Below are 25,888 nucleotides of genomic sequence, written 5' to 3'. Positions count from 1 at the left end.
CTTTGTAGCGCACTCGCCGATGGGGATGTTTTTAAATGATACAATGAGAAGTGTTCAGATTCTCTGTTGTGCAGATTATATTTCTTTCCAGTTGGAATTATCTGGATGCATTATACTTATAAGATTGTTTATCTTTATAGAGGCTTATAAGAGGTTGTGCCATCCGAGCCCTGGTGACATCACGCAGGTGAACGAGTGTGCTCTGCGAGCCAACATTTGTGGCAATGGACGTTGCATTGATACTCCTGATGGATACCGGTGTGACTGCTACCCAGGATACCGAAAGGGCGAGTCTGAAGTGTGTGAAGGCCAGTCATCGTTTCACATTGTATTTGTATTACTTGAAAATGTTATTTTGTTTACTCTGTCACACATATATAATAAATTAACTTTGGCTATGTATGTAAGATTTCTTTATTTTTAATTTATTTGTATTAGATACCTTAAGATATACTTTGCCCTTGCAGATATTGATGAATGCTCTGAACTAAACTATTGTCAAGGAGGGCAGTGTACAAATACTCCTGGAAGTTTCAACTGTGTCTGCCCACCAGGATTTGATGTGTCTTCTGATGGAAAATACTGTATAGGTTGGTTCTGGTGATATCATATTGTTTTGTTTGTGTTTTAATTTAAAATAAAGTTGTTCTATTCTAATCAAGTATAAAGTGTGAAAATATTATAAAAATTTAATCAGAATTGAAGAGAATGACAACTAAAAGCAGTGGATTTTCCATGTGAATACATTTTTGTAAGATTTGAGGTTTTCACAGCGGTGAGTATGAAGATTTCCGTCTTCTGGGTTGTTGCGCTGTGTAGTCTGGTCGATGTTAACCAACGTTATATGACCAAAGTCATACTGCCTCCGTCATCAGGGCCCTGATGACGGAGGCAGTATGACCTCTGAAACGTTGGTTAACATCAACCAGACTACACAGCGCAGCAACCCAGAAGATGGAAATCTGAATACATTTTCGTCACATGAGGAAGATTACATTTCAAAATAGCACACAATTCTATGTGATATTGGTTATGTTGTATTTTTTAAAGCGTTTTACTCTTTAGTATGAAAATTCCTGATTTAAACAGTTGAAAGCATGTATTGTTTCTTCAGTTAGGGAGAAAAAAAATTAAACCAGCTTCTCTGATCTCCTGCATGAACCTAATATTAAACTGGTGTGGTGCTACAGTTTTATACCATATTATTTAAATACAAGTAATTGTACTTGTGAAGTTTCCTATTTTGAATGTTTCTGAGCTTGACAACATTCTGTAGCTGTAGTGATATGTGATACCAACGGTTTTGATTGTTGTATTTCAGACCACGATGAATGTAGTCAGACTGGAATGTGTGCCAATGGCCAGTGTATAAATATGGATGGTTCCTTCAAATGTCACTGTCACAGTGGATTTATTCTCTCACCATCTGGACATGCATGTGTTGGTAAGATGTTGTTTGCCAAATGTACAAAACTTCCTAGGTAACAAGTCAGTAGAAACTTTTAGTCAGATTAAGTAATGAATTACCAGTAATTAACTAACCGTGGAGCAGAGTCCTGCTTGGGAAGCTAATAGTCACTTAGACGGCTGTCAGAAGCCATACCTTTCTTTTATTCCAAATATATAGAACATTTTGTTCTAAATAACAGTTTTTAATTTTTGTTTCAGATATTGATGAATGTTATGAGAACGCAAGAGTCTGCCTGAAGGGACGTTGTGAAAATATACCTGGATCCTACCGGTGTGTGTGCCAGGATGGTTTTACACCATCATTGGATGGGACATTCTGTGTAGACTTGGATGAATGTTCTCAAACAGGGATGTGTGGAAATGGCAAATGTGTCAACATCGATGGTTCATTTAAGTGTGTCTGTGATTCTGGTTATCGACTGGGCCCTGACAGTAAGGTGTGTGTTGGTAAGTAATGCAAAACATTAACCAACATGAATACCTGCAAAAAATTAAATTAAACATTTGAAAACTAATGACTTAAAATTTTTTAGAGAACTTATCATCATATTTAAGGTATAGAGATGATGTTTTCACAGATGCGACGTGTAGATTCTGTATAATGAAGATGCGTCAGTCAAGCCAGAAATTAAATGTCTAGTGCTGCACTGGTCACTGATTTTCATTTGAGTTTTCAAAGCACCACTTTGGTGAGATTTGAGGTTCTTATGGCATTGAAGATGGTGATTGTTCTGGGTTGTGTTTCCAAATGGGCTTATAGGTAGATACCAACATTTCAGAGAAACAGCCCCTAAGCTGTAGACAGTATCTTTCTCTGAAACATTGTATGTACCTTTGAGTCCCCATGGCGTTACAACCCACAAAATAATTATCATCAACAGTTTCATGTTGTTTGGTAATAAAAGGTAGAATATAAACTTGGGTGCTTTTAGGTGGTTGAAGATACAGCACATCCTCAATTTTTGTTTCAGATATAGATGAATGCATAAGCAACCCTTGTCAACATGGGTCCTGTATAAATTCGCAAGGCAGTTTCCGTTGTGAATGTACCACAGGGTTTATACTTGGTCCAGATGGAAGATCATGTCTTGGTAAACATCACTATAATATATTAAATTACTCATAGGGAGTGACATTACTGAATTCTACACATATTCAAAATGCACATCATATAAACACACCATATGCAGTATAATGATGCATCCTTTCTGCCATGACCCTCTAAAATTATACACGTTTGTCATACAATGAATCATTCTTGATTTTGAGTACTGCTGTCGAATGTGTTGCATGGGCTTTCCAAGGTACCATATGAGTGTCCATTTTGTATCCTACAAAACGGACATTTTAATTGTAATCTCATTTGAAGATACAACTGATAAAGTTAATTTTATATATATATATATTGATAATTAAGAAATAATTTCTAGAAAATTAAGTCTACTATTTTAGGATCTCTGATGGTGTTGCAGTCTGTGCCACTATCACACTTGAAATTGTGTGTGTTAGTACATCTGTCAATAACCTAAGCAGGGGACGCTATTTGCTGCAGATACGCGCCGTGATCTGTGCTACTCCCAGTTCCGAGATGGTCAGTGCTTGAATCCAACTGCGATGCCAATAACAAAGTCAAGTTGCTGCTGTTGTACTGTGATCACTGGTCAACCAATGGGCTGGGGCACTCCGTGTCAGCCATGTCCCCCACAAGGCTCATTTGAATTTCAAGCTCTCTGTCCGCATGGTGCAGGAATGACGTTTAATGGGGATGGTATGTGTTGTTCAGTTTATGTATTTCTCTGCATTTTATTAGAAATTTTACTCAGTTCTGAATACATAATAGGGTCTGTCTGTCCAAACTATTCATCTCCCAACATACTCACTGAATTTTAACAACATATAATATGGGAGATCTGTATTTTGGGAAGGATATTTTGTAGTTGGACATATGAACAGGGGATACAAAAAATAGATTTCAATGTAAGTTTTTACACATATGTACCTTTAACTCCTGTATTATGGATATAACGTAAAATGAAGAAACATCAGATCACAGAAATCCATGATATGAGGCTTGGTAAAGAAGAGGTTTGTAAGCAATAAAAATTGTATAGGCATAACTTTTTCATTGCAGTTTAATCAAGTGTTCATTATATTAATTTCATTTAGCCGGAGTGCAATTGAAGGTGTGTTGGTATATAAAAACTGCATGTCATCTGTGTACAGAATGAATGATTTCCATAAAAACTATTATTCTATTTATCTACATATGGGTTTCAAACTCACAATAGATAACGAGAAGCCTGAGGGAAAGAGACCGCTGGTGAGACCTAGACGTAGATGGGCAGATAATGTCAGGCGGGATCTATGGGAGATAGGAGTTGAAGGAGACTGGATTTTGTTGGCCCAGGACAGGGTCCAGTGGAGGGCTTTGATTAATTCGGTGATGAACCTTTGGGTTCCTAAGCCATATAGTTAATTAGTTAGTTATGGGTCTCTGTGAAACTGGTAACAAATTCCATTTTATGGGTTAGGGCCCAAAATGTTAATGTTGTACTGAAACAAAGTGGCAAACAATATAAAGTATAGATCACTAAATGCTACAAAAAGGTAATCTGCACTAATTTCAGCAGCATAAAAGAGTGATAGTGTCATAATGCTTGAAAACCAGTGAAATTATTGTATTTGAATTACATCTGATTTATCCTTTTTTAAATTGCAGATATCAATGAGTGTGCACAAACTCCTGATATATGCCAAAATGGAGCATGTGAGAACTTGATGGGAACATACCGGTGCATTTGCAACCCAGGGTATCAGGTTGATAATACAGGGAAAATTTGTTCTGATATCAATGAATGTGAGTTGGATGACTTGGTCTGTAGTGGAGGGCAGTGTAGGAACACTCCAGGCAGCTTTCAAGTAAGTCGCTGGTATGTCTAAGGGTGTGAATTGGGTGTCATAAATCCATCTTTCCTGAAATGCCTAAACATTTTGTTGTTGTTATCAGTGTGTGATTTTAAGCCATGTGTCTAAGTGTAGATTCACATGAATACTGTTTCTACCAGCCTGAATTCTAATTTTGTAATTTTGCTTGTGCAGTGTATCTGCCCCACGGGCACTCAGCTCAACCCTGTCACACAAGTATGTGAAGATATTAATGAATGCAGAGAGCTAGGTCCTGATGCTTGCTTTAATGGAGCCTGTGTGAACAGTGTTGGTTCATACGAGTGTGAATGTGAACCAGGATTCATTTTGGACAACACGGGTAGGATCTGCATTGGTAAGTGAAACAGTTTAATAGGTGTCACCTGTTTTAATCTTTCTACAGTGTTATATTATGAGATGGCATAGCTCAGTCAGTACCTCCCAAATACAAAGCAGGAATCTTAGTCATTCAGACAAAGGAAAATAGACAGCTTAAGTTTCCATTGAACACATATTTTAGAGAGAGAAAGTGTTTATGGTAAAACAAACACATGAATTCAGAATAAAATCTTGTCTTGAATTATGGAATTGTATTATTATCTGCAGTGGATATAAATAGAAATTACAGTTTTATTTAATCATGCTTTGTCTTCATTGAATTTTGGTCCATTTATGAGGAATATGCACTGATTATTTTTTTGATACCACACTGTTCTCAGATATTTTATAACTTTCTTTCCTTATATCCCAGATTCTCTTGGATGTACAATTTCTGTGCAGATAACAGGAAGGGGTCATGCTGGACCAGGTTAGTGGGTGGTCGCTGTGAGAATAATCTGCATCGCCTTACATTAAAATCTGAATGCTGCTGTTCAATTGGACTGGCATGGGGCAGTCCATGTGAGATATGTCATGGCCTGTGTGACTGTCCTAAAGGTTATGCAAAGGTAAATACAATGAGGGAGATCCTGTCTGTCTATTTATTTGTTTGCATGTCTGCTGAAGGGATTTTGGCTCGACCATAGAAGAAGAGTGTGAGGGCAAGGGAGTCAAAGGGCAGACTACAGCCTGGTCAGAAGGAGTAGAGGAAAGACAGGTGGTGGCCTTGTTAGACTGTGGTCTAGCCTGTGTTCTACACTGTCTGACTGGTTGTTATATCTGGAGCCATTTTATTATGTGTGGCTTACTCCATTTCCCTGATGATAGAGGCAGTAAGCACTTCTGAGACGTTGGTAGACTTCTACCAAACTATACAGTGCAACAATTAGAAGGCAACCATCATGAGAACTGGAAAACTGAAAGTACTTATTTGTATATCAAGGGAAAGTAATAATTATGAACATATCTGGGACAATTTAGTAAACTTCCACTAGTCCACTTATGGCATGAATAATATACATTTTTTGCCAGAAATTGTGAAGTCACAATAAAACTTAGTGTCCTTTCTCATTGCATAAATTTATTACTTTTAGTTTCAGATTTTCCACCATTATAATCATGAATAGAAGAGATTAAAATGGTAGACACTGCACAATTATGAATTCACTGTCATAGATCTTACCAAATATACCTTAATGAGGAATCTGAATTAGTGATTGTTAATAAACCATGCAATTCTGTTATTAATTAAAAATACTTGTCTTTCCCAAAGCTATTCATGTTTTCTTTCTTGTATAGGTAGATGGTAAAACATGTACAGATGTAAATGAATGTGACCTGAATGTTGGAGTGTGTCGAGGAGGAGGAACGTGTGTCAACACAGATGGTTCTTTCACATGCACCTGTCCACCTGGATTGACACTGGATCCTACTGGTATGTTAGTTTTCCTTAAACACTGAATATAGAATGAGAGGCATGTTTTACCCTTACCTCAGACAACTTCATATCAATAATATAAAATACTTTAGATCAATGGCCTATCTGGCAACTAAGATTTGTGGGATTTGGATTGAATATTACATTACAATTTGCAATCAGCTTTGCCTTCACTGACGTATATCTGTATTTCACTGAAATGTGTAGAATTTATGTATGTCCACAGGTACAGTATGTCTGGATGTTAGGCAGGAGGCATGTTATACTGAGTACCGACACGGGCAGTGCAGTAATCCTCTAGAAGGAATTTTCTCACGCATCCTATGCTGTTGCTCTTCTGTGGGCAAAGCTTGGGGTGGAGGGGACACTGGAACCAGCAGATGTGAACCTTGCCCACGGTCAGGAACTCAGGCTCATCAGGAACTGTGCCCCAAAGGGAATGGCTTCATTGATCGCAAGGATATTAACGAATGTACGGAGTTCCCAGGAATGTGTAGCAATGGTCGCTGTAAGAATACGGTTGGAGGTTTCAGCTGCAAGTGCAACCAGGGCTATGCACTGGATGAAAATGGCATAAAGTGTATTGGTGAGCTGACATTTTCCATGGATTTAGAAATACAGAGGTTTAAAGGTATTCTTAAATTTAGCCTATTTATATGGGAAGAACAACAACAATAACAAAGTTGTTTTCTCTAATGCCTAGGGCTTTGTCTGCTTGACAACAGATTTTTGCAGTTCACACAGTTCTTCTATATATATTTCTATTAACACTACACTCTTGCCATGTAACACGTATTTATATATCCATAATTCTCTTCTCTCTTACCCTTGGTATCTAACTACATCTTAACGAATTTTATTTCCACATTTACATCTAAATTGTACTGTTACTTTCTAATATTTTAAAATTAAGAACATTAATAACATTTATTATTCTCTTACAAACTAAATCTTCATTTATATTAACTACTTGTTACATAAAAAAATTCTCCACTTTTCAATTTGTAAACTGTTCAATAATATCTTTTAACATCTTCATACTCTATAAACATAGGGTAATTTTTCCTGTCTCATATCCTCTGTTAATCACTCTTCTTTTCCAAATACCTGTCTTAAACCATCTTATCTCTTATTTCTTGTAGAACACTCAATACATTCGTCTATTTCTATTTCATGTCACGGTGAAATACAACAAATTCTGCCTTTATGTATCATCACATCTTTTTTTTAAATTTTACATCCTACTCATAATATATGCTCTTATTGATTTGTCACATATATGCTAATCCTATTTTGTTTACTTTCCCTTACAATTTCTTTGCTGATCTTTTGAATTTTAAATTGTTCATCTACCATTCACAACAGACTGTTAATAGATCTTTCACCATCATTCTCATTACCTTGCCCCTTTGTATTTTCAATTTAGCCATCCCCTTTGCGGCATAATTTTTTCACAAACCCCCCCCCCCATGAATTTTGTTACTTTCTTTCTGTATTTTCTCTATACCCCACATCTCTGCACCATACATCCATCTGGATTCACATAACTCATAAACACTTTCTAAAATCTTTACCCTTATGCAGTAAACTCTCAATTATCCAGGCTAATTAAGGGGAGAGGGTACACCAATAATCAGTAAACATGGATAATTCAAATTATTTTGCTTGGTACATTCACAAAACATCACACATTACTTCATATTTTCTTTATACAACTGACATATATAGGTAGCCCTTGATTTGTGCCGATTCAGAATAACGCCGATTTTGAAACCAGCAAGTCAAAAAGTGAAAAAAAAATATTTTACTATTATTTATAACGTTTTACAATGTATCTCGTACTGATTCTTATACTAAATCATAATTCTTACTTTGCTGATTTTGAATAAAAGTTATAAATACAGTCATCTCTGCAATTACGTATGTTTCGTTAACGCGAATTTGCTCCAATGAGATCGATGAATCGGTAAAAGCTGTTTGTGAAATGCAAACTTTTGCATATGCGAGTTTGCTCTTACGCAGTTTCATTCCTGGCGCTTTAAACTTTCAAAGGACTAATTTAATCTCTGCGGAGGTACCAGGGTTATTTTTACTACACGATTTTCTATAGGTCGGCGTCTTACATGAATGCAACTATTGCATAACAGCAGAGATGACTGCACACATCAATCACATGAAAGAATCGCAGTCAATCGTGGGGACCAATGAATTGCCGATTTTAAGTGTATAAAATATATATTTTTTAAATTCCCTTTATTTTATCTACGTTATTTCAGAGCTTTAAATGTAATGCCATTATATTACTCATCAATGTTTGGGTGCTGGGAACGCATGTCATTGACTTCCCATTGATTTACATTATAAAAGAGTTTCAATTTACGCCGGTTTGTCCAGGAACGCATCCCCGGCATAAATCGAGGGCTACCTGTATTTTGCCAAATAGTGTGTAATGGTAACTTTTTTATGACATGTTCAGACTCCTTCTCATGGCATTATAAGTTTTCCTGGTGGCTGTGTTGTCACTGTATTTGAACCCTCTCTGACCCGTGTACTCTAGTAAAATGTCAGCATACGGTAGTGTCATAACTGACAGTAAACTATTTACTCTTTCAGATATTGATGAGTGCAGTATCATGCATGGTGTGTGTGGAGATGGAACATGCCGAAACACACCAGGCACCTTTATCTGTGATTGCAAAGAAGGATATGAGAGTACTATGATGATGCAGGTGTGCATGGGTAAGCAATATGACTTATTACAGGCAGAGCATGACTGGAACCTCTAAGATCACAAGTAAGAATGTCTTCTTCTTCTATGGCTCTCCGGTCCGTATTCGGTACATAGCCTCCTCAATTCTCCTCCTCTTCCATTCGGTCCTCCGTTAGGTCCGTCTGTCCGAGGCTTTGATTCAGGTTTTGAAACGTCTTCCTTTTTACGGTGCAAGGTTGTTAGCCTTGCGACCAACCCCCAACCTGGAGGACCAGGGTACCTGTCTTAGTCTCTCCTCTCCCCCTCGACCAATCTGGCTAGGGAGGCCCTACCAGTAGCTATGCTACCGCCAGCATAGCTCTTGGGATCACTGAGGTACTCAAGCCCCACCACCACAACAAGGTGCAGGTACCATTAAGTGGGGAGTAAGAATGTGCCCTGTTACAAATATTAGCAGAGATTGTGACACACAGTAAGAAAATGCTTTTTGTGGAGGTACATCACAGTATCTGAATTACTGTAACATGATTTAGATTGTTTTGTGATGCAAAGCTTTTATTTTCATATTATATTTTGCCTACAATACTTTACTTATGGTATAAATAACATTCCTTGGAGTATTCCATGGGCATAAGTACTGATCATGATTAAGTCAGTGACTTATCAGGTATTTGTTGATTACAGAACAAATATGTATATTATATCCATGTGCTTAAAATATAATTTTATTGTGTTCTTTTATAGTGGGATTTAATTTGTGGTCTTCTGGCTGTGACACTGTGTATTCATGTAGGTGGTTGCCAGAATTTTGGTCAGACTTGCTAGATGGTCCAGTGATTGAGACTAGCTCTTTCTATCGGACCAAACAGAATACCTGCCCCTGCCCCATATACCTGAAGACAAAAATGGATCCGGTTTTCAAAACATCATACATATTTTAACCTTGGACGATGGCCAAAGTCCAAAAACCGAATAAACCTGATCCTCAGTCAATGTCAATTTATGTTTACATTGTTGTATTCAATGAAAAAGTTTTAGTGTAAGAAGGTAAACTTTCATAATCAGAGCCTACCCAAATGTTGCTAGCAAGAAGTAAACACAAAGAATATTAAGTATGTGATTATTTGTCTTTAGAATGCAGGACAAAACAGTAATACATTGATAATTAATATATCCCTAAAAAGTGGAATATGTTTAAAATATTTGGAAACTGAAGTAACATGTCAAAAATGTGTTCATAACAAAATTAAGAGCAGATTAAAGTTGGGGATGATTGTTACCATTCAGTCCAGAATCATTCCTTTCTGCTGTGTAAAAACATGAAAATTAAAATATACAGATCTTTTATTTTACGTGTTGTTTTGTATGGATGTGGAAAGCTTCTGTGGAACATTTGAATAAAAATATCCTTGGATATTATCCATCGTCTAGTAAAATATAAAACGTAAAACGACGTTTCGGAGATAGAGTCCCATCTCCGAAACGTCGTTTTACGTTTTATATTTTATATTTTACTAGACGATGGATAATATCCAAGGAACTTTTTATTCAAATGACTCTTCACCATCGTCAAGAAGTGGAACAGTCTATTTGGAACTAGTCTAGTTGAGATGATAATATTAGATTGAATTGAGAGACTGTTAACTGGTATATAAAGATTCGTTTTATTGGAGGTGGTTCAGGGTTAGACTTTAAGCTCCAGTTCAGTACTAGTGTTGGATATCATACTTCTGTTTGAATTTACCACACACCTCAAAGGATGAGTATAGTGTATGGAGTATGGACGGCTATGGATCATTGGTTGAATGATAATTTGCAAGTTAAAAACTGGAGCATTCCAAAAAAAGAGCATACCATTGTCAATTAGTCCATTACAAATCTCACATGGACCGACAGAAGCTTAGGCCTCAGGGTAAGGAGCCATTATGTAACCATTTGAATAATTGAATTACAGTATAAATGTATGTAATTGTTTTCCTTTTGCATCTGTTATGAATTTTATTCTTGAATGTACAGAACTTAATTTGTTGCAGACATCAATGAATGTGAACGCATCCCGGGGCTGTGTCGTGGAGGTGTGTGCATTAACACTCCAGGAAGTTATCGATGTGAATGTCCTCCTGGCCATGAGTTGGCTCCAAATAAGAAAGCTTGTAAAGGTACTAGGACTCTTAACCCCCTTTAAAATTATGTTCAAATTTTTGCTGATGTATGCCTTTTACATGAAACTTAATTTTATACTTTACAAAGAAATGCTCTCAGTCTTAATTCCAAATATATATTAAGAAATAAATTGTTTCATTATGACACATACTCAGAATTAACCTAATAGGATTTGAGGTTTTCATGGCAGTGAGTCTGAAGATGGCTGTCTTCTGGGTTGTTGTGCCATGCAGTCTGGTAAACGTTTACCAGCATTTCAGAGGTCCTTGCTGTCTCATTGATGAATCATCACTTTGGCATTGGTAAATTTCTACCATACTACACAACATTACAACTCAGAAGACAGCCATCAAAGTTTATATTTTATAGATTGACTTCTAAACCACAGAAATTAACACCTGAAGAGTGAAACTGATCCAAAGAGATATATGTAGACCAGATTCCAGCATCATAAAATGACCAAGTAACCAATGAAATTTCAAATTAACTGTCTGTTAACTAAGGAATCTTGCCTGTATTTCTGTTTTCCAGATATTGATGAATGTTCTCGTACAAGTGGTATTTGTTCCAATGGTGTTTGTGAAAATATGATGGGTACATATCAGTGTGTTTGTGACGATGGTTACCAGCAAACTGGACAGAAGTCTCACTGCGAAGGTTAGCGCATATTTTTACATTATTTAAATTAATGTCTTTGCTCTTTATGAATGTTAAATATTGTTATTATTGTGTTTGAAAAATATGTTTCAGATATTGATGAATGTAAATCAAGTAATGCAGGCTGCGATGACATCTGTATGAACACACCAGGCAGCTATTCATGTGCATGTAGGTTAGTAGTTGCTTGCTTGTAAGTACCTACAGTAAATGTAGCAGTTTGTCATAACATTTCTTCTCTCACATGTAATTCATCAAGATTAATCAACTACATGAAGCAAAGCCTGTCTTTAGAAGCTAATAGTCATTCAAATATTCAAAAATTCCCTGCCTTTTATGAAACCTGAAGGCTTATTACAGTGTTCACAAGGTGCCATCACTGGATCTTATTTTGAGTCAGAAGAATGGCGTCCAAATCCTCACACCGGATTTGATTATGATACATTCTCGTATCCTCCCATTTATGTCTAAGACTTCCAGGTTGTTTCTTATCTCCAAGGTACCTGACAAATTTTGCATACATTATTCATATTTCCCATGTGTGCTATAAGCCTTGTCCATTTCATCCTCCTCTACTAATTTATTCTAATAATATCTGATAAAGAGTACAAATTTTGAAACTCCTTTATTATAGAATTTCTCTACCTCCTGATACTTTCTTGTTAGCATCATATTTCCAGAAAACTTCAATTTATTTTCCTTGTTTTGTGGTGAGTGACCAAGATTCACACCCATCTAAAACAGACCTGGACCTTGAGACCTAGTAGTGGATTGACAGCTATTGGTGTTATCACAGAATTTTTTTTTTTTTTTTTTTAAAGTAAAGAAGTTTTTACATTGGGTACACAAGAATTGTAAATTAATATTACATAGCAAAGGTGGTGGTAATTGCTGGGGCTAATAATTTAAGTTATCAATACACAATGTTTTGTGCAAGTTTTCTTGTAAAATGAAATATACTTTATTTATGTTTATAGGTAGATATTCTTTTTTCATCATTGATATAAGTGGATTTGCATTTTAAAATTGTAATATGGGACCATGTGTCATGCTTTTGAAATTAACTTACGTTGACAGTACTGGTTACATGCTACTTCTGGATGGACGGAGTTGTACAGATGTGGATGAATGTAAGGAGAACCCACGCATCTGTAATGGTGGCAAGTGCACTAATACACCAGGAAGTTACTCATGCATCTGTACAAATGGCTTGCTTCCAGGTCCTTACAGCACATCTTGCATAGGTCTGTTCATATCCCTGTCACTTATTGTTATGATACAGAATTTAAGAACAAATGAATATTTTAGGATACTGCTGATAAAACAGCCCCAAAAACGTACTAACCCATGGCCTTTACTGTTGGATTATAAACTTACATCACCTATTTGAATAAAATTTTTCTTGGATATTTTCCATCGTCTAGTAAAATAATAAAATAGAAAATGACGTTTCGGTACCTACCTGTCTTCAGGTACCTACTCTGTTGGGCCCAATAGTTTGAGCTAATCTCTATCTCCGGACCAAATAATATGATAACAGTATATAAATTATGATTGCATCTTTAAAAAATATACAAATTTATGAAGTATGATGATAGAAAATCATGTGTTACCAGATGTGAATGAGTGTGAAATGGAAGAAGATGTATGTGAGAATGGAGAATGTGACAACACTCTTGGCTCATTTATGTGTCGCTGTGAAGAAGGTTATTCAGCAAAGCCTGACAGTGGTCCAGGCTGCACAGATGATGATGAGTGTGAGCTCGACTCCTACAACTGTGACATGAATGCCGACTGCATCAACATCCCTGTATGTATCTTGGGTTACATCAGTGCATGTATGGCTGTGTAGCTGAAGTTGGTTTTGTTACATATATACTTTTTTGTCCATCAGGGCTCTTATTTCTGTCGCTGTCGAGATGGTTTCACTGGTAATGGTGCTAATTGCAGAGATGTTAATGAATGCCTCACTAATAATGGTGGCTGTGATCAGAATGCTCAGTGCATCAACACTGAGGGTTCATTCAAGGTAAAGTATAAATTATTTATCATCCCTTCTAACTTAAAATTTCAATAAATTCCTATTGTGTGTTCTTCACACTGAGGGTTGTAATTTCATCCCCAAATAGAACTGTATTAATTGATGAACTCAATGCAAGACGTAAGTGTGCTGCAGTCATTGAAGTGGTAGATATAGTTTGACACTCCTTCTGCATGTGGGTTCTAGAATTGTGGCATCATCCACCAGAAACAGTTCCTGAATGTTTTTTTTTTAATTTATTTATTTTTCCCACTTTTCATTAAAGACATTTAATGTCACCAGCTCTTTAAGCATGTATAAATGTTAATATCTGTGGTATGTTTGTGAGATTTGAGGGTTTCATGGCAGTGACAATGATGGTGATGATTTGGGATCTGGTGCCATGTACACTGGTTGGTAGATGCCAGAATTTCGGAGAAGCATACTGTCTCCATCTTCAGGGCTGAATGGAAATCACAGGAATTACATAGGATGGCAGGAAGGGAAGTCTGATGGAATGGGCCAATCAGGATGGAAAGAGGTAGAGATCGAGCTGAGCCAGAGGAGTAGGGACTGATGGAGGGTAGGAGAGAAAAAGCCAGCTCTTACCAATGTATGTTTGTCTGTTTTAGTGTGTCTGTGATGCTGGTTTTCGAGGCGATGGCTATTCCTGTGTTGATATTGATGAGTGTTCAAGTGACCCAACACTCTGTGAAAATGGGCACTGCTTGAATTATCCAGGTTCATTTCGATGTGAATGTGAGATGGGGTTCATGCATCCAGATGAGAGGAGTGAACAGGCCTGTGTAGGTTAGTTGCTTAATTGCTGGTAATGCATTCACATTGTCACAAAAATATTATTCATAATAAAAGAGACCTTTTTAGTTTTATTCTAGAATGATACCACTAGAGATAATTATATTATAACTGTTGACTGCAAAAACCCAGTGTTAGACAAATTCAGTCTTCTGTGTATGGAACTCAACCTAATAAATGATTGAATAAACCTACTTTTTTATTAGTTACAAGTTAAATTTCTCAGTGCTCACAAAAGTTGCTTTTGTTTGTCTTCTCTGGTAGCACATTTCCGCTGTAACAATCTGTCAGATTTTTCTGCAAATCCTATGTAATGTAATTTCTCTCCTACTTTCCCTTATGCATCCTAGATGTCTTATTTCTGAATAGCCAAGCAAAGTCTTACAATTTTTATAGTTGTCCCATTCTAAAATTTCTCATAAGTTTGAATGTTATTATCATAACATGTGCAGCACACTGCTCATTTCCTATATGCTTTTTATGAAGTGTCATTCAGTGATGAGTCAAGTTTAAATTAAGTATAAGTGGCAGAGTCATTGTTACAATGATTTTCAGCTTATTGTGATTGTTATTTCAAACTTCAGTAAATGTAAAATATTTTTAGCCGCTTTTCATTGTTCTTTCAGATATAAATGAATGTCAGATGTTCAGCAATTTGTGTGTTTTTGGTCGTTGTGTCAACATCTTTGGAATGTTTCGCTGTGAATGTGATGAAGGTTATGCCCTAGATGGCTCTGGAGGTGAGTTCATAAAGAGACTTGAGTTTCTCAAATGCAGTATCATACAGAACTCAAATTTGTGGTCTTGTAGTTTGGTAATTCAGGTTTTTCATGTTATTGTACAAACACACACACAAGAGTACCCTAAAAGTTACTAATTTCATCTTATTTATAGGAGAAATACATTCACGTTTTGATGTAAATGCATTAATAATATTTTTAAAAATATTAATCTAGTGATACCAGAAAATGTAAATACTTGTAATATTCCTTTAAATTAGATATAATTTTGAGGAGCTACAGCTTGAACAGTTTCAAGTGGTAAAGTAAACTTTTCTGTGTAATGTGTATTTTATTTCGTTGTTGTATGTGGGTTCTTAATAATGAACATTGTTATATTGAAACACATGCACAATATTGTGTGACTTTGGGATTTAATTTGGGCCAGCATGGTTTGGGTAAAGTAATGCCTGGACTGGCTTGAAACTTTTTTCTTGTCTCCTCAGTTCTTGTCTTTTAGGTTCATACTCTCTTTTGTCATCTGTAAAAAATGTTGGCATTTTTGCTTGTATAGTTTTGATCTGTGTGTGTGTTATCTTAATGCTTCTATTAGCATTTCAGATGACAATAAGATCTGATACAATTTGTTAACAACGAAATTTTGTTTTTGTTTCTTTTATCAGGCAATTGCACAGATATTAATGAGTGTGAAAGTCCTCAAGCCTGTCTTTATGGAACGTGTATCAATACCCAGGGAAAATTTATTTGCCAGTGTCCTTCCAATTATGAATTGATACCAGCCGGAAATGCTTGTGTTGGTATGTACCTCTTGTTATTACTTGAATTAAAAAGTTGTCAAGTTCTTCACTGGATCAACATTTGACTAAGTTTTTTTTTCAGAGATAATTAATTATTAATCCATCAGGCCAATTATTCATACTTATTCATAATTGCACATTTTTTCTTCTAGTACTACTACTGTTACTGCTACTGCTTATTGAGCAGTTTACACTCTTGTAACTTACATGTCCTTTAGATTGCAGAGTTAATTAACTTGTTCAAATTATGTCTTACCTGTTCAGCTGCCCATTAATTTTTAAGTTCAACTACTTCCACAGTTCTTAACTAAATGTTTTATATGATGCTACACCAGCCCAAGCAGTCAATGTGATTTAAACTGAAGTTTAATTGAAAGCCTATTCTACTGGAAGATATTTCTTTTTCAGTAAATGGTGTGATCAACTATAGATTTTGACATTGTTCTTGAATGTTTCGAAAACACAAAATTGTGGCCGTTCAAATTCTACAGATTTTGTTAAAATATGAATCTAATTACATATTTATTAGTAAAATACTGGTAACTTTAATATTCACATAAATGATTTTGCAACTTACATAAAATAAAGGTTTTAGGAATCTTCTTGCATACTGTAACATACTGATTTAAAAGGACCATAAAAGTTAGAGCCAGTCCTTTCACTCATTCTAACATAATACAGCATTGGAATGTTCTTATATGGACCTTTTGCTGTATAAAGCACCATGGTTCCATACACTAGTTTAAAATCTGAAGAAGAAGACAGGGCTTTTTGTAGTATGAGTTAATGGCAGACTTTTATTAATATAGACCATGTTGATAGATCGCCGGCAGTCACGATGCTACAGAAAAGTAGAGGAGAAAACTGGACGCAGGCGCTGTAGCCAAGAAATTGGTGAATCTGTTACCAAGGCGACATGCTGTTGCACCATTGGCAAAGCTTGGGGTCCACGCTGTGAACTGTGTCCGCAAGAAGGCTCCGAGGAGTACAAGTTTCTCTGCCCAAATAATAATGGCTACAGGCCTAATAGTATCACAGTAAGTTGCCAATGTCATGCTGTGTTTAAAAGTCGGTTTTCTTTCCCTGTAATGAGTCTATGATGGGGCTGTACATATTTGTACTACTCTTACAGAAGACTGGTATGTGTATACATGTAATTTTGCAGAGGCAGTGGGCTGGTCACTCACTACTCACAAATACATGCTTCAAAAGACTAAAACCTCCGAAAGGAGGTGGCCAAGACCCACACTGGGTTGTAGAGCCACAGGAAGAAGAATAAGATATATATGTTACATAATGAAATTCCTTAAGAATGCTATTAAGATAGCAGCAGTACTATGGGTCAGTGATGCATATACATTCTGTTTCATATCCTTACAGGTGCTTCTGGAAGATATTAACGAATGTGAGGAATATGAGAACTTGTGTCGTAATGGACATTGCACCAATACATTTGGCAGCTTCATGTGCTCATGTAATGATGGCTTCCGTTTGGATGAGAGTAATGCTTTTTGTGTTGGTAGGTTGTTACTATTAAACTAAATTAAATTTATCACTGATGAATTTAAATGTCATTGCTTCTTGACAGACAATAACTTTGGCAGCTAATTTTCACTAAACTCTGAGTGAACACACACTATGTCCTCTGCACTAGAGAGGAAATGTACTAGCCTTTGAAGGAGTTTCATATATGAAGGAATCACAAAAAATTCTTGGAATGTTATATTGATCTTCTAAAGAAGTTTCACAGGGGTATCCTATCTGAGAAATATTTCGGTTCATTACTTATCTGATTTGTTATTTCCTCTTGGTAGTATGGTAATGGGGGAATTATACTTGGGGACTGCTGGCCAGACTTTAACCCCAGGGTGAATGGTTTAGCAGTGTGCTAGCATGATGCATGGCCAGTTAGATCATGTGTAAGCAGTGACACATGTATGATAAAGTGTAATGTAAATTTTTATTTTATATATACCTCTTCCTACTATGTTGTTTAAAGAAAATATCTTGCTGATAACAATGCATTCATATTTCAGACATCAATGAATGTGATGAGGATCTACATATCTGTGGAGTCGGCTCTTGTGTTAATGAAATTGGAAACTACCACTGTGTGTGCCCACATGGCTACATGCTACTGCCTAATGGAAGTAAGTATAAGTCTCTGCTTAAGGTTCAGACAATCTTACGCCCTTAGGCTGGGGCCACACAACCGTACAAAAGAACATTTAGCTCAGATTGACTTTGAACTTGTATTAACACTAACTACTTCCATTGAGCATATTCCTTCTTGAAAAGCTGATATGCAGTCAATTCAATGATTTACCATTAAATTGTCTTTTTTCAACATTTCCTCAAATGAATCAGTATTGGCATTTATGACATTAATAACCAAAAGTTATCAAAACTCTGTAGTTAAGAGACAGCATCAAGACCTAAACTTTTTTTAAGAATTTTCAGGCCATTGCTTCTAATATATCATGCAAGCCTGGAAATTCAGGAGGAATGAAATAAAAATCAACAGTTCTCATACTTCCTGTGTGGTGAATGACAGAGGCATGACTTAAAACTTGTTGTAGAGGAGTGTGTGGATATGCGGAAAAGCCAGTGCTTCTTGGAATACAGCGATGGAGGCTGCACCAATCCGATGATGAACGAACAGACTCGTATGGTTTGTTGCTGTTCCATGGGGCATGCCTGGGGAACCCCATGCCAAGAATGTCCTCACCCAGATTCAAGTAAATATTACCTTACCTGAAAATTATTAGTAGGCCAGAAGATAATGTTGAGTTTATAATGGAGCTGTCTGCTAGTGGACTTATGTAGGATGTTGGTCTGAAGCTGCGTGGTAGAAACAAACACTAATAAAGCTTTTATCAAATGTCTACTTGCCATGTCTGCAAAATGACAGGAAATGATGCTCTAGATTTTATACCAGCTGCACTCCTTTCAGATTTCTGTGATTAAAATGTTTATTGTTATTGTTGAGTTTCATATATGAATGGGTTATTTGAAATTCTTGGTTATTTATTTTATTTTTAATTTTACAATTATAAATGAGAATATACAAATTACATGAGGGCATGAATTATGTAGTAGAATATGGTATGATTTTTTGTGAAATAAAGCTGAAACTGAAATAAAAAATTAGTTCATGTAATTTAAATTGTTCGTAACTGTATTAAAAATATAGTACTTATGAAGCACAGACTTGTAGATGCTGATTAATATGGAAGTGTATTCATAGTCCTACATGTGTGCAGTGAGCGATTGGTTCCAAAGATCTTTGTACGGTAGTAGATGGTTAATTATTACTGTGCTGGTACAGCAATACTAAAGGAACCATGCTTGTGATATGTTCTAGAGGAGGGGATCGCTTTATGTGGAGGTCCAAAGATGAAACCTGGCTATATTCAGAACCGTATTACTAATCAGACTGAAGAAATAGACGAATGCCGTCTGATGCCAACAATGTGTAACCATGGGCGATGTATGAATACACCAGGAAGCTTTGAATGTCAGTGTGATCGAGGATTTGTTTATGACATCAATGTTCATCAGTGCATTGGTATGAGAAATTTATTTATTACTTGTCAGTTATTCCAACAAGGACCCAAAAATGTACTGGGACAGACTTATCTTGTTATAAGCAGATGCTCTTGAACACATTTTCACCTAATGGCTACCTTCAGAAACTTGCAGTATGTTTTGCTCTTTACCATGGATAACTTATGCAGGGAATCTGTTACTCAGATACTGCTCATTACGCAGAAAACAGTCACATCTTTCCAGCTTGCATTGTTACCCAGAATGATTTGAAATTCAGCAATGAATGATGTTACTATTTGCTAGCTTTTTTTGGTTTTAAGTTGAAAGTTTTGTACCCATTACTCGTCCGTCATAGTTTGTCTATAAGAAAACTATGTCCCTCTGTTATGTAGTGAGCCAGTAAGATCCTGCACTTGTTAAGACACTTCTCCTTCATTTTATATGTAAAATTTATGCTACTGCAATACTGTCATCCCAGCTGCTGAGCATCATCCAATTCCTCTACAGTGCCATTAAATTTCTGTACCCACTCAGAGATGTGATTTTCAAATATACTACAGTAAACAACTGTTTTCATTTAAATTATCCAAACAACATGAATTTATAAAAGTTAATCATAGTTACAGTACTTTTCCATCCGCATGAATAGAACTCTTAGGAATAATGTTGGTTATAATAAGACAGCTATGTTATTTCAGGAAATTCTTCTTCCTGCCCGGTGTTCATTATATTCCTCATTCATTTTACCTGCGTGACTATAACAGGATTTCTTTTTCTTAGATGACAATGAGTGCATACGTGTTCCAAGTCCATGTCGAGGCAATGCCCAGTGTGTCAACTCACCGGGAAGTTTTGAGTGTCAGTGTCCAGAAGGTTACAAACTTGGAATTAGTTTAAGAGATTGTGTAGGTGAGGATCTACTAACATTTATTATATTATAAAGGGACATTCAAGGGTGATTACTGAAGATTATTTGGCCCTATGAGAGCCATCTTCAGAGACCCAAATGTATTAAATTTATTAAGTTTTCTGTTCAGAGTCTTGCAACAAACAGTGTCATTTGTTTCAGACATTGATGAGTGCAGAGAAAGACCAGGAATCTGCAGCAATGGAGAATGTAACAATTTCCAAGGAAGCTTTCAATGTATTTGTCAGAATGGCTACCAGCTGACACCTACACGAGACTCCTGCCTTGACATAGATGAGTGCAAACGTCATCCCAATATATGCAACAATGGAACTTGTGCCAATACAGTTGGATCTTACAAGTGCCATTGTTATCCAGGTTTTAAGCTCAGCCACAACAATGACTGCATTGGTATGTTTTCTTCTAAACATTACTTTAAATTAACCATTACAATTATAGCTTTGTTAGAATGTCTGTCCTGTGTATAAATGGTCAACCTGCCATGAAGACTCATAGGGTCACTTATACCCCAGGGGAATTTACACATATGATAGGTGATTCTGTTGGCTGTCAGTCAGTATGGGCATACAGACAAAATGAAAAATTCTCATCACACCTGCCAGGAATAATGTCCTGGCAGGTGGTAGGAAGATGATGGTGATCTTATCATACATGTCAAGGCTTTCAAAGTAATGGTCAACACAGATGTTTATACTGTAAAAATCAACGCTCATTGTTTGTTATTGTGGTACTGTTTTCTTCATTTTGGTCTTTATTTTCTAAACCTCAAAATATCATAGCAGTATGAATGTAAAGACTTGTAATGACTGTGCATACTTTCAGTATTTTAAGGAAAAATCACTGTTTCAGTTGCTGGCATAGCTGCCATCTTAAGGTGATAATGCCAGTTTAGTTGGATCTAATAGAAGGAGCTTAGCAGTTTAGAAAAGGCTGTATCTTTATCAACATGCATTTCATTAATTATAAATAGGTTGAAGACCGAAGGAGTACACTTTTGGTGTAAAATATGACAGTAGTCTCACACATCTCTCCCCTCCTTCAGACTAGTTACAGCTGTTGCTGTTGGACAGCGTCACCATTCATTGGTCATTCATTATTTTGCTTGCTTCTCCGTTTGTGTTGAGACCACACATTATGTACATAGGTTGAGATGGACTGATTCTTACTTAATAAAAAGTGGGCAGCATTTCCACAAAATTGATAGCAGGCAGAGAAGGGGAAGTTGTAACAAAAGTAATGTTTGTATTAGTGGAACTTCCCATCAGAGGCATTATATGTTGGGTGACTTATTACGGACAAGAACAAATGTTACTACATCTTATAATAAATTGTTAATGATGAATAGAGATTTTGGAAGTGTGTCAAACAGTTGCAGAGGAAGGTTATAAATTATAGCAGGAAAAAATATAAATCAATCATTTTTCACACATAATTTTTATCTCAATTTTTTGCAGCCATAGTTCTCATAAAACCTCAATCTAACCTGTAAAATTATACTCTCAAAAAATAATATGCACACATTAAATGTATGCTTTTAGACATGAATTTTTGGTTAAAAATGTACCTAAATTGTGAAAGTGAATACATTATTGATTTCTGTTGTTCAATATATTTAATGAGAGAAACTAAAAGGTCACTTTTCAAGATAACAGAGGAACTAAAGTTAGAAGTTAGAAATTGTTTAACTGGAAAACAGAATTTTGCATTGTAATAGATTTTCTTATATGATTACTACAAGAGATATCTCTCTTACCTTTTAGATATTGATGAATGCCGTGTGATGCCCTTTTTGTGTCGCAATGGAAGATGCCGAAATGTACTGGGTTCATTCAACTGTGAGTGTGCAGAGGGCTATGTTTTGGCAGCTGATGGCCAGCATTGTAGGGATGTTGATGAATGTCATGAGGTGGGTGTATTTTTTTATTGCAACTTGTAGGTCATAAATGTTTCAATACATGTGACTGAACATCATCACTCTTGCTCTCAAGTTCAGTCAAAAAAGTCATTTAATGTAGGAAAACGGTATTACATTTTTTCAGCACAGATTCTCCAAAATTCTAAATTAGTTAAGAAGGGTTGTTTTTTATATGTTTAGATAGTTTCAGTAGTTGTGCTTGAAGTGATATTGTGTTCATCTTTATAAAAATGTCAGATTAGTATGCTTATCTCTGGAATCACAGTCATGCAAACATGATGGAAATTGGAAGGGATGATCAACATTAAGTAACAGCATTTATGAACAAAGTGTTAATACAGAGACTAATTACTGATAACCTCTGAACTTCATGTACAGTAACAGCATTGCATTAACTGCTACCCATTTCATGACAAAGTGCATGAAGGTCATTGCCCTGATGATGGCGGCAGTAAGTACCCCTGAAATATAAAAATAAGCATACAAACAAAACTGTTTGCACTATAAATGACACTACTGTAAACAGTTTCGTTTGTATGCTTATTTTTATATTCCAATACACTACATGGGATGCAAAGTTTTAAGGTTACCCCTGAAATGTTAGTCATTTTCTACCAGACTAAGTGGTTTAATAGCCCAGGAAACAGTCATCCTGTGTAGCCTTTTTGCAGAACTCCAAGATTCCATTGAATACAGTTTGAGAAACACTGCTATAGATGAAACTAATGAAACATCAGTATTCTTTTTTTGTCCATTCATGTCTGTCTGTCTGTCACACTTTTCACCTTGTCCTCACCAAGGCTAACCCCAAGGTACTAGGGAATCCACCAGGGTTACTGTAAGAGGGCAGAGCAATCTCAAGAGCTTGAACTCTTTGGGTTCTTAATCACACCGTGCTTTGACCCTGGGTCTTTCGAATTTTAGTGTCCTCCAAAGAGAAAACATTTTCAACCTTGTTATATTTTCACCTGATGTATTTGTGGGTTAGGTTCCAGGAACTTGTCCTCCTCCAGGAAAATGCCAGAATTTGATGGGATCATATATTTGCAGCTGTCCGCCTGGCTATGAACTTGGTCCAGATGGAAATGCCTGTGAAGGTATTGTTTTTATTTAACAATGGTTAATTTTCTTTATTTCTACTTAAAAATATTTTCAATTTTAGTTACAACAGTCTCAGCCTTTAATAACAGTTCTATGGGCACCTTTAGTACAAGAAGCACGAAGTTTTATTACTAATTTTTTATTCTGACTTTAACTATCATAATTTGAAAATGTAAATGTTTTAAAAAACACCATGTTTTAAGGACGAATCATTTTTATCTACAAGTATAAATGGAGGACACCATCTGATAGAGAGAACTATTCTCTATTTGTGGCCCAAAGATGAAGAGGAGCTATTTGACATGTGCAGTCATTATTAGTTATTGTTAGTATTGTCCCAACCTAAGTCCTTGGTTGGGGTTATAATCTTTGACTCAGATCTTGACTGGTCTGAGAAGAAATTTCTGTGATGGATAGAAGTGCAGGAAAATAGTTTGATCTTTAACAGCATAGCCCTATCATTTCCTAATAACAGGAAGATGTGAAATTGGCTCTTTTGTTAAGGAGTTATATATGTTTAATGAATTACATTCTTTTGTTCATACAGACATTGATGAATGTGTAGAGAATGCTGGCATTTGTGAGGAAGGAGCATGTGTTAATACAGATGGAGGAGTGATATGTGAGTGCCCTGAAGGTTACATACTCAGTCCAAATGGTATGAAGTGCATTGACGTTCGAGAGGAGCTGTGCTATGATGAATTTTATAGAGGTTAGCATTTTTCTACTATTAATAATATGTTTTCATCCAATAATGGATATTTTCTTTTCTTTTACCAGTGATTCCAAACCCATGTTTCATGATGTCCAAGGATTGCGTAAGTGGTTCTCAGACATTCCAAGTATTGCATCTTTGTCACAGAGGAATAATACCTTAGAAATCTTAATTGGTAGATAAATTTTATAAGCCTATAGTTTGCTGCTGATTAACATAACAGCTTATTATTAATCATCACTATCCAGATGAAGGGATTATAAGCACATCAACAGATGTGATTAATTTGCCTGATTATATCAGACTTCACTGCCTATATTACAAATCATTTGAACTGCAGTTTTTGTAGGTGAAGTCATTTAAGATACTTTTACTTTGAGATTAAAGAAAACTGTTGTTCATTTACCATTGATACTGGTTTTGTGGATTATGTGAAATGTTGCTCATGATGATTTATAGTGCAGTTTATGTTGTGTCAACTAAGTACTTTGTTTTAGGGCAGTGTTCTCATCCTCGGATGATACCCATCACAGCAAAGAAATGCTGCTGTTCCATGGGTTTGGCATGGGGTCGACATTGCGAACAGTGTCCCCGCCAAGGCTCAGGTATAGTGTAACCTTAATATCTTTTACCTATAGTTTCTTTTAGGAAAGTAGTTTGTAGACATTGAAAGATAATCCTAGAAGAGGTATCTGAAGATGTCAGCAATCTTTTAAATTACAGCTTAACTTTAAAAGTAAGATGTTCTGGATTTGATAGAACTATTAGAATAAGTAAACCTGAGTTGGATATTAGTCACATTCAGTTTCAAAATAATTTCAAAGCCATAACCTAATAATCACATCATATTAAAAGTGAACTCTGTTGTTAGTTAATTGGTTTGAATAATATTATTGACTTAGAACCATGGGCAGTATTGGAATTTTGACATAGCTGTTACAAACTATGCTCAGTACATCCATTTATGCTAATGTAAATATGCAAGTGCTTTTAGCAGTCCAGGGAATGGCATTAATTTTTTGTGGTATCATCTTATTGCATGTAGTGACAGTTCACTTTTGAAGATGGTTGATACTACATACTTTCACAGCCTACACATTGGCTTTCAGGTGTCCCCACATAGAAGTCCAGAGGTGTAAGGTCACACACGTTTGTCTTCACTCATTGCCATCACTTACAAAGAGATGTATATTGTGCATGGTTTCATACGTGTGGGGCAACATGTGGGATGAATAAATTATACATTATGTAAAGTTGTTCTTTTGGAATTTATCAGTCATCTAAGGTATAAAATGACAATACTACAACATTCTGAACCTGCTTTCTGCTGTTGTCTTCAAGTAAAGAAGGTGGAAAGGGGACCTGAACTACAGGTCTGAGGCTAGCTCAACCAGGAGGACCAGCAGACAGGACTTCTGTCTTTTCTCCCTTGCTTTTCTTGAAGACGGAATCAGAATCCAGTTTCTGAGACGTTGTAGTTTTATTACTTTATAATCTAGATGATGGACATAGTCCAAAATTTTACATGTTACAATATACTTTTCTCAAAAAACTTTAAGCTTATAT

The 25,888-nt window shown here is 36.0% G+C and overlaps 1 protein-coding gene across 6 annotated transcripts in view; it reads left to right on the top strand.

Annotated features, from left to right (window-relative positions):
- The window catches only part of LOC110832934 (fibrillin-3-like), a 113,665-nt gene that overhangs the window by 75,485 nt on the left and 12,292 nt on the right, over nt 1–25,888 (top strand). For 4 of the 6 annotated variants that reach the window (XM_087345045.1, XM_087345046.1, XM_087345047.1 and 1 more), the window contains exons 11-42: nt 141–308; nt 468–590; nt 1,322–1,444; nt 1,669–1,917; nt 2,442–2,561; nt 3,023–3,238; nt 4,190–4,389; nt 4,570–4,750; nt 5,176–5,342; nt 6,073–6,208; nt 6,438–6,797; nt 8,825–8,950; nt 10,955–11,080; nt 11,616–11,741; nt 11,835–11,916; nt 12,819–12,985; nt 13,358–13,551; nt 13,636–13,770; nt 14,394–14,571; nt 15,204–15,317; nt 15,980–16,114; nt 16,937–17,151; nt 17,495–17,633; nt 18,151–18,264; nt 18,694–18,852; nt 19,479–19,682; nt 20,444–20,572; nt 20,733–20,981; nt 22,352–22,497; nt 23,495–23,603; nt 24,155–24,319; nt 24,820–24,927. In XM_087345045.1, coding sequence (XP_087201171.1) covers nt 141–308; nt 468–590; nt 1,322–1,444; nt 1,669–1,917; nt 2,442–2,561; nt 3,023–3,238; nt 4,190–4,389; nt 4,570–4,750; nt 5,176–5,342; nt 6,073–6,208; nt 6,438–6,797; nt 8,825–8,950; nt 10,955–11,080; nt 11,616–11,741; nt 11,835–11,916; nt 12,819–12,985; nt 13,358–13,551; nt 13,636–13,770; nt 14,394–14,571; nt 15,204–15,317; nt 15,980–16,114; nt 16,937–17,151; nt 17,495–17,633; nt 18,151–18,264; nt 18,694–18,852; nt 19,479–19,682; nt 20,444–20,572; nt 20,733–20,981; nt 22,352–22,497; nt 23,495–23,603; nt 24,155–24,319; nt 24,820–24,927 — 5,163 coding nt within the window. The remainder of the gene's footprint in view (nt 1–140; nt 309–467; nt 591–1,321; nt 1,445–1,668; nt 1,918–2,441; nt 2,562–3,022; nt 3,239–4,189; nt 4,390–4,569; nt 4,751–5,175; nt 5,343–6,072; nt 6,209–6,437; nt 6,798–8,824; nt 8,951–10,954; nt 11,081–11,615; nt 11,742–11,834; nt 11,917–12,818; nt 12,986–13,357; nt 13,552–13,635; nt 13,771–14,393; nt 14,572–15,203; nt 15,318–15,979; nt 16,115–16,936; nt 17,152–17,494; nt 17,634–18,150; nt 18,265–18,693; nt 18,853–19,478; nt 19,683–20,443; nt 20,573–20,732; nt 20,982–22,351; nt 22,498–23,494; nt 23,604–24,154; nt 24,320–24,819; nt 24,928–25,888) is intronic. The other 2 variants (XM_087345048.1, XM_087345049.1) reach the window with 2 other exon arrangements.

Source organism: Zootermopsis nevadensis, unplaced genomic scaffold (assembly GCF_977971745.1).
Source record: "Zootermopsis nevadensis isolate Lab colony 2312 unplaced genomic scaffold, Znev_1.0 Znev_ptg000008l, whole genome shotgun sequence".
NCBI lineage: Eukaryota > Metazoa > Arthropoda > Insecta > Blattodea > Termopsidae > Zootermopsis > Zootermopsis nevadensis.
The sequence above is the reverse complement of the archived record's forward strand: the minus strand, read 5'-3'. Positions and strand labels throughout refer to the sequence as shown.